The 8,226-nt window shown below is 40.8% G+C and overlaps 1 protein-coding gene across 1 annotated transcript in view; it reads right to left on the bottom strand.

Annotated features, from left to right (window-relative positions):
- LOC138952632 (transient receptor potential cation channel subfamily M member 8-like) overlaps window positions 1-8,226 on the bottom strand; it is an 86,473-nt gene that overhangs the window by 50,412 nt on the left and 27,835 nt on the right. Inside the window, exons 7-11 of the mRNA XM_070324334.1 lie at window positions 7,418-7,593; window positions 5,676-5,907; window positions 1,615-1,736; window positions 787-884; window positions 1-95 (exon numbers count right to left, since the gene is read on the bottom strand). The exon at window positions 1-95 is cut by the window's left edge and continues 96 nt beyond it. Coding sequence (XP_070180435.1) covers window positions 1-95; window positions 787-884; window positions 1,615-1,736; window positions 5,676-5,907; window positions 7,418-7,593 — 723 coding nt within the window. The remainder of the gene's footprint in view (window positions 96-786; window positions 885-1,614; window positions 1,737-5,675; window positions 5,908-7,417; window positions 7,594-8,226) is intronic.

Raw genomic sequence — 8,226 nt, 5'->3', positions numbered from 1 at the left:
TGTCCAGGTTGTCGAAGATTTCGTACAGCAACGGGTGTCTGGTGTCAACATTCTTCAGGTATTTCTCTCCCCACTTGCCTGGGATCCGGCGGTGCCTGACCAATTCACAAAACACACAGATTCACTGGAAATGTCTGACACTTAGTGGGTTGTCATCTTAAATCCCTGAAAACTAAATCAAGAACTAATTTCACATGCTTTTTTTATAAAGGTTAATCTGACCATTTTCACCTCTTTCCTTTGTACTCTCTAGTTCAGTTTCGTGTAAACGCTCAAACCTTCTCTTAAAATATACGGTAATGTATACAGAACATACTGCATCTTGTATATATATAGTTTTCTTTCAGCCATTGTAAAGTGCTTTGAGTTGTAGATAAGTGCTAAATAAATGTTTTATTATTATTTTTCTTGCGTTGACCAATTGTCATGACAGAGTGATGGTTTCTATGGGAGCTGAGTTTTGTGAAAGAAACAGTCAACATCAAAAGACAAACTTTTCCAACATCAGCTGCGCTGGAAAACCAACAGAACTTCTTAACCCTTAGGCTGGTTGTCGCGACATATGTCACGCTACTTTACATATACTGTCATCTGGTTGTCACGACATATGTCGCGCTACTGGCTCAATCTGTTTAATCGGTTCTGATTACCTCCCATGGATGCGAAAACCTATATGACCATTTTTCTTTATTTTTCTCTCTGTTAACTGACCAGTGGCTATGTAAGATGTGTTAGAGAATTGCACCAGTGTAAGGGTTAAATCACACACAGAAGACATAGCCTTACCGAGTGCGAATCTGACCATTGTCATCTCTTTCCTTTGTAGTCTCAAATTCAGCGTTTGTGTAGACATTGGCAATGATATCTGCATAGCCACCACTGCCCTAAAATCAATACAACATTCTTTAATCATGGAACCCAACCAGAATGACATGAATATTTTTTTTTTACGGTTGGAGTCTAAGATGAACATTTAAGAATGCAGAATGGAAGCATGAATCTGGAAGTCTGCACTGAACATTGGACCAAGTATCTTCCGCGCAAGTTTTTTTTCAGTTCTACTCCAACACTCAGCGAGTGGTTTTCAACTGAGATGAAGTAGAGTTCACGTTAAACAAATGTGTGTGTTTTGCATAAACATGCCGATCTTCTCAAAACAGCGAGGGCGTCTTTATCTGAAAACAGGACACATAAACAACATTTGTTCAGTGTGTTTTGCTATCTGTTTCTCTTGGCATGCTCTGGCAGATGAAGCAACAGAGAGCCCTCGGGAAATAGTATCTAAGTGGGTATTATCAGACTGCTATGTCCCAAGGGGAGATAATGGTGGCAAATTCTTCTTGTCTCAGAATCTAAATCAAAATGGAAACTTTTATCATAAAATAATGACATGCAAATAAGTTCCAGTGTCACTTCTTACGTGCTACATCATCAGTACAATGTTATCACTTATTACTGAGCGTTCCTGTGCTCTAACATCATAGTACAATGTTATCACTTATCACGGAGCGTTCCTGTGCTCAAACACCATAGTACAATGTTATCACTTATCACTGAGCGTTCCTGTGCTCTAACACCATAGTATTCCCACACGCCTGTATCTCCATATTTTACCTGCACCACCAAGACAGGTATGTTTTTCTTCAGCGCGTACACGACCATCTTGAGGGCGTCGTGATAGCCGTTGAACAGGATGCACACAACCGGCAGTTCGCTCCCTTGAATCTTGTTCTCGTCTGAAAATCATACATACATGTCATGAACAGATGACAAGGACTTACGAGATGCTGTTGAACCTGAATCCCTGTTCAAATTGCTTTATCAAATCCTTTGCAGTTGGTAGGGAACAACCTGTAAGGCTCTAAGCCCTGGACCTGGCAATTTGTAGCTGAAAAATGAGTGCACTTTTCACAAACTGATTTTACCAAAACAACAGGCAATAAATTATGAGACTGAAACAAATGAACACAGGCACACAATCACAAAAATAAACACACATTCATGTATGCGCCTTCACACGCATATGCCTCCACACCCAAACACCAACCCACACACACCCATGCACGCACACCCACTCATCGCACGCACGCACGCACACACACGCGCATGCATGCACGCACACATAAGAAAGTGAAAAACTTCAGGAAGTAATTGGAAACATCCTCTCATACATACTAGGGAAGTACAGCATACAAGGTACATTTTCTTTAAGGCTTGATAAAACATGTACAAATAAACATTAATTAGCTACTATACTTTCAAGCAGAAACAGCATAATGATAAGAAAAAAACAACAACACCAGAGTTAGCAACAAAGTAAAAGATACCATCCTTTGCGTGCATTCTTTCATATGCAACATCACAGAACTTTCTGTTCAACTCTTTCGCAGACTGACAGAGCTTTAAGTTAATAAAAAAACTTTTAAAAAAACCTTTTCATCTGTGCTAGTTCTATTACAGGATGGTCTCTCTGTCAATAGTATGACTGTGTGTGTGTGTGTGTGTGTGTGTGTGTGTGTGTGTGTGTGTGTGTGTGTGTGTGTGTGTGTGTGTGTGTGTGTGTGTGTGTGTGTGTGTGTGTGTGTGTGTGTGTGTGACTATGTTTTGCCTTGTAAGCCCAGTTTGTTTAGTGCTTTGGTTGTTGTTGTTTTATCTCAGTTATTTGTATGCTTTTTATGCTCATATAATTTGTGCTGGTTCGTTTTAGAATGAATTTGTAAAGCGCCTGGAGCCAATTGACGGGACTCGCGCTATAGAAAAGTTATATTTATTATCAGGCCTGAGAATGAGTAAAAGTGGTTTGGGCGTACTGACGGGAAAATGTTGCGTTTTAAGCATTTTTAGGGGAAAAACAGAGGCTCTCTTCTTACACAATTACAAAAGGACTTCGTCGTATTTACGACGAAAGGCGTATCATTCCCAGGCCTGATTATTATTTAAGTTATTGAGACATCCCAGTGCACTAAGGGATCTATAGAGCAAATCGAGAAAATTCATTATTGAACGAAGCGCATAGCGCTGAGTTCAATAATTATTTTCGAGATTTGCTCTATAAATCCCTTCGTGCACTGGGATTGTTTCAATAACGATATTGTCAGTACCGCCAGAGAAAAAAGAAGATTCAAAACGCACATTTTGCAACGCGCATTTGGATAGGTGTAACTGTGTGGTCAGGTTTGTGTCACTGGATCTACTTTTGTGTGGGCTGTCTCAAGTGTGACGTGCTTTCGTCACACGCAAACTCTTGTTTTAAGTTCTGTTGGTAAATTCCAGTGTAGCGTTAAGCTAAAAAGTGATGATCTTTCATAGAGACCTCATTTAAACTCGGAGAAAGGACTGTGCTCTTGGTTTCGAATCCTTCATCGAGCCGCTTCGACAGATTGACTGTGCAGAGTTTTGCCCCTTGCCACGGTCGACGGAAAGCACATTTCCAAAATAAATGTGGCATGTTTCTCGTGTGGTATCTTCACTCATCGGGGAGTCTGGTACTACATATGAACGGTAAGAATGCTCTGAACCCGACACGTATTATATCCCCATCGTTTTTTCGTTCACATTTGCCCAACATGTTAATTTGCTGAGCGGGGTTTATGTCGTCTGCTAGGGCAATCAAACCACTGCATGCAGTCTGCACTGAGTCTGCACTGCACGAGGCAGGCTGGTCTTATATATGGTAAGAACGTTCTGAACCCTACACGTTTTCGATTACAATTGTTCTTGCCTTGAAATAATAATTCGGAAACCATTCATTTACTGAAATGATGCAGTCGTATTTCAGTGTAGTCAGTGCTACATATGACAGAGTCGATCGAGTCAGTCTTCCAAACTGGTCTAGCTGGTACGTTATCGGAATAACACTTGTTTTCTGCTAGCGGGTGGGAATTTTATACTAACTCATCATTTGGTAATGTGGATGATAAGCTACATGCCACTAACACGGCATATGAGAAGAATCTATGCAAGTCGGCGAAAATTAGATGAAACACAGCGGCTTCTATTTTTAGATCAGTGGCAGCCGCACTGTGGCACAGGCACATGCAATCTGTCAGAAAAAAAACCACTTCTGCTTTAATTGAGAAGCAGGGAATTTATGGTCATTTGGTATTGTGGAAAATATAAGCTACATGTCAGTAATTAATTGTGAGGATGAGAGCACAGTCTTGCTTAGGCAAAGGGCGTAAGAATACGCTCTGTGGAAAAGTTAACGCACTCCAAGAGTGCGCTAACAGTTTTAGCGCATCGCCATTAGCCAATCAACTGGTTCACATCAGTCATGTGACACCAGTACTTACTGACAATTATTATTATTATTAATTGACTCCAGGTGCTTTACAATTTCATTAATTACAAAACTAATTTCCCCCCAAAAGCGACCTTGATGGCGGGGTCAAAACGGTTATACACATAAAAACAGACTTGTGCAAACAAAGACGAGTGTACGTGGGAGTGTCAGCCCCTGAACGTAGAAGAAGAACGACAATATTAATTCAGCCAAAAACCCTGTTCTGCACTGGGGGCAGCGAGGCTGTAAACTTTAGGTGTGAGTCTAAATGTAAGGTTGCTGTTATATGATGTAAAAGTCTTCAAAGATCTAAGGTGTTGTGCATAATTGATTAAAAAAAAAAGTGTGCTCAGATCTTATTCCAATTCTAGTTCACATGCAAAATAATGAGAATAGGGTCAATAAAACGACCAAAAAAAAATCCACGTTCAGATTTGTTTCCCACAACTCAGATTTTATCAAAATTAATATGTAGAGGTTACATGCCGAGTCTCAGTGAATATTACAAATAATGGTCGAAGTTAACGGATCATTAGCAACACATAACATGAGCAGAAACACTGCAGGCAAAACTCAATAGAACTTGCAAAACATAACGCATTGCGTGCTTATCTCACCTTTCTCCGCTTCTTTCATCCTAACAGGCGGCATTGGTCAGCAGTAGAGAAACACACATCAAACTACTTCACTAAAGAATGCTTATCCATTTTTCTTAAACTACTGTACTCTTTTCCAAAAAAGATAAAAAGACCAGGGATACATATCTGCATTAAATAATCCTTTCTTATTCTTGAGTCTTGATTTTGAAATCTTGAAAGTCTATGTTTCCGATTTAAGGCTTATACAATTACAAAAGTTACATAGGACACAAATGACAACCAAAAAATGACGGATTATTAGCCAGTCTTGCACTTGGCTACAATCAAATAAACATTATTTGAGGAATCAAACTTTATTTTCTTCACACCGACTGCATGCACACACGCAAATTCTGACAGGAAGAATAAGTGTAGCAGAAGAAGAGAATAATAGCAAACCGTATCCTACTTCACCATTTCTACTTTGTGAAAAGTGGAGCGCTCTGTCTCTTTCACTCAAGCATACTGGTGACCCTTCCACCAGTGTTTGTCTCCTGTTAGCAGGAGCACCTGGACTTGCAACTAATCAGTGCATGAAAATGATAAAACTGGCTACTTCATTAGCAAATTGGATGTCTATTAATGTTAGCGCAGTAAAATTAATCTAATTCAAACAAAGGAAAGAAGAAGAAGAAGAAGAAGAACAAGAAGAAGAAGAAGAAGAAGAAGAAGAAGAAGAAGAAGAAGAAGAAGAAGAAGAAGAAGAAGAAGAAGAAGAAGAAGAGAGACAAAGAAACAACACTTGTAACACTCACAAGCATGCATAGCTTCAATCATGTGGACGTGAAAGTGCCGGAAGTTGGACGTCTGCGAGTCTGTCTCCAGCGGTTGGTCTGTATTCAATGGGTCGTCCAGCAGCAGAAAGTGAGTTGCATACTGGGATATCTTGTCACCCAGTGGTTCCCGATTCCGTATATTATTTCCATCTTCTGAATTTGCGCCGACGGCGTGACCTCTGCGTTCTTTAAGTAACACAGGCTCCTCCCCCTGACAGCACAAATCCATCAAATGAAACCATATAAATGTAATCTCATACCATATTGTTAATATCATCAACTAACAAGAAGGGCAAAGCCCATACGACTCACATGCTTGACCTTGACCTTTACATGACCTTGACCTTGAGGTCAAATAACTAAACCTAGCAATGACATCATACACGAAGAACTGCTTTACACATTTTTCCTACCAAAATACATGTGACCTTGACCCAAGGTCATCCAAGGTCATGCAACACAAAGCTGTTAATTCAAGACATAGGAAGTACAATGGTGCTTATTGGCTCTTTCTACCATGAGATATGGTCACTTTTAGTGGTTCACTACCTTATTTTGGTCACATTTCATAAGGGTCAAAGTGACCTTGACCTTGATCATATGTGACCAAATGTGTCTCATGATGAAAGCATAACATGTGCCCCACATAATTTTTAAGTTTGAAACAGTTATCTTCCATAGTTCAGGGTCAAGGTCACTTCAAAATATGTATACAATCCAACTTTGAAGAGCTCCTGTGACCTTGACCTTGAAGCAAGGTAAACCAAACTGGTATCAAAAGATGGGGCTTACTTTGCCCTATATATCATATATAGGTGAGGTATTCAATCTCAAAAACTTAAGAGAAAATGGGAAAAATGTGAAAAATAGCTGTTTTTTAGACAACATTTATGGCCCCTGCGACCTTGAAGCAAGGTCAAGATGCTATGTATGTTTTTTGGGGCCTTGTCATCATACACCATCTTGCCAAATTTGGTACTGATAGACTGAATAGTGTCCAAGAAATATCCAACGTTAAAGTTTTCCGGACGGACGTCCGGACGGACGGGCGGACGGACGGACGGACGGACGACTCGGGTGAGTACATAGACTCACTTTTGCTTCGCATGCAAGTCAAAAAACCTTTTTATCATTCACTTTGCCTTCTTTTGAGTATAAGTTGTATTAATTTTCACCGTAAATTAATTTTTGCTCTAGATTTATCTTTTCTTATTTTCCAGAATACTGGATTTTGGAGCCTGAATCTGATGGGCGCAGTGACGTGGTGGATACGACATCGTCCTCTTAATCATAAGGTTGTGAGTTCAAATCCTGGCTGTGGCCGCCTGGTGGGTTAAGGGTGGAGATTTTTCCGATGTTCCCGGTCAACTTATGTGTAGACCAGCTAGTGCCTTATATCCCTTCGTGTGTATACGCAAGCACAAGACCAAGTGCGCACGGAAAAGATCCTGTAATCCATGTCAGAGTTCAGTGGGTTATAGAAACACGAACATACCTCGCACACTTCCACCGAAATTGTCGTATGCTACTTGAATGGCGGGGTAAAATCGGTCACACACTTAAAAATCCACTCGTGCAAAAACATGAGTGAACGTGGGAGTTTCAGCCCATGAACGAAGAAGAAGGAGCCTGAATCTGAATTCCGGCAAAAATGGAATGTTGAAGAGACATACAGAGAGACAAACACAGAAAGACACAGACTCAGACATCTCTCTCCTGACCTTGACTTTAAGCTTTTTCTGGATGTCTGGGTTGACGGCACCCCATGGAGGTGTAGCTATGGCGGCCAGGTTTGTGACAAAATTTCCGCAATGTCGTGAGTTCTCCACTATGCCACTCAGCGCAAGGTGAATCAGGTTGTCCTCACTCAGTCCACTCCATGTCAGGATCACTCCCGCTGTCCCACACACAGCAAATTCCAGTCAATGTATTCAGGTGTTAAAAGGGAGAGAGCATTGAAGGTAAATGTATGGATGCTACCAACAGAAAATCTGAGAAATTTTTTTATTTTGTTAATTTTTTAGAAGGGAATGTTTTAATCAGAGAGAGAGAGAGAGAGAGAGAGAGAGAGAGAGAGAGAGAGAGAGAGAGAGAGAGAGAGAGAGAGAGAGAGAGAGAGAGAGAGAGAGAGAGAGAGAGAGAGAGAGAGAGAGAGAGAGAGAGAGAGAGAGAGAGAGAGAGAGAGAGAGAGAGAGAGAGAGAGAGAGAGAGAGATCAAATCAAATCAAATTTTATTTTTCGAGGGTTGTGGCATAAGCAATACACAGTGATCGCGCTAGATATCTTTCAAACCGGTATGACATCATGAGCTGACCATAATGCTCTCACGAAAATCGGTCAACCTGCCAAGGCAACCAGTCAAAGGCAAACAATGACTACATCAATGTTTATCAATCAAAACACAGACGTTTTCTGTAGAATAAATTCGGATTATTCCCCCCCCCCCCCCCCCCCCCCATTTCAAAGCGACTGCTGCACAACATGAACACATCAGCCACTGAGACTGAGAGAGAGAGAATGAGAGAGAGAG

This window comes from Littorina saxatilis, linkage group LG17 (genome assembly GCF_037325665.1).
Source record: "Littorina saxatilis isolate snail1 linkage group LG17, US_GU_Lsax_2.0, whole genome shotgun sequence".
Taxonomy (NCBI): Eukaryota; Metazoa; Mollusca; class Gastropoda; order Littorinimorpha; family Littorinidae; genus Littorina; species Littorina saxatilis.
This window is presented reverse-complemented; position numbering and strand designations above follow the sequence as displayed.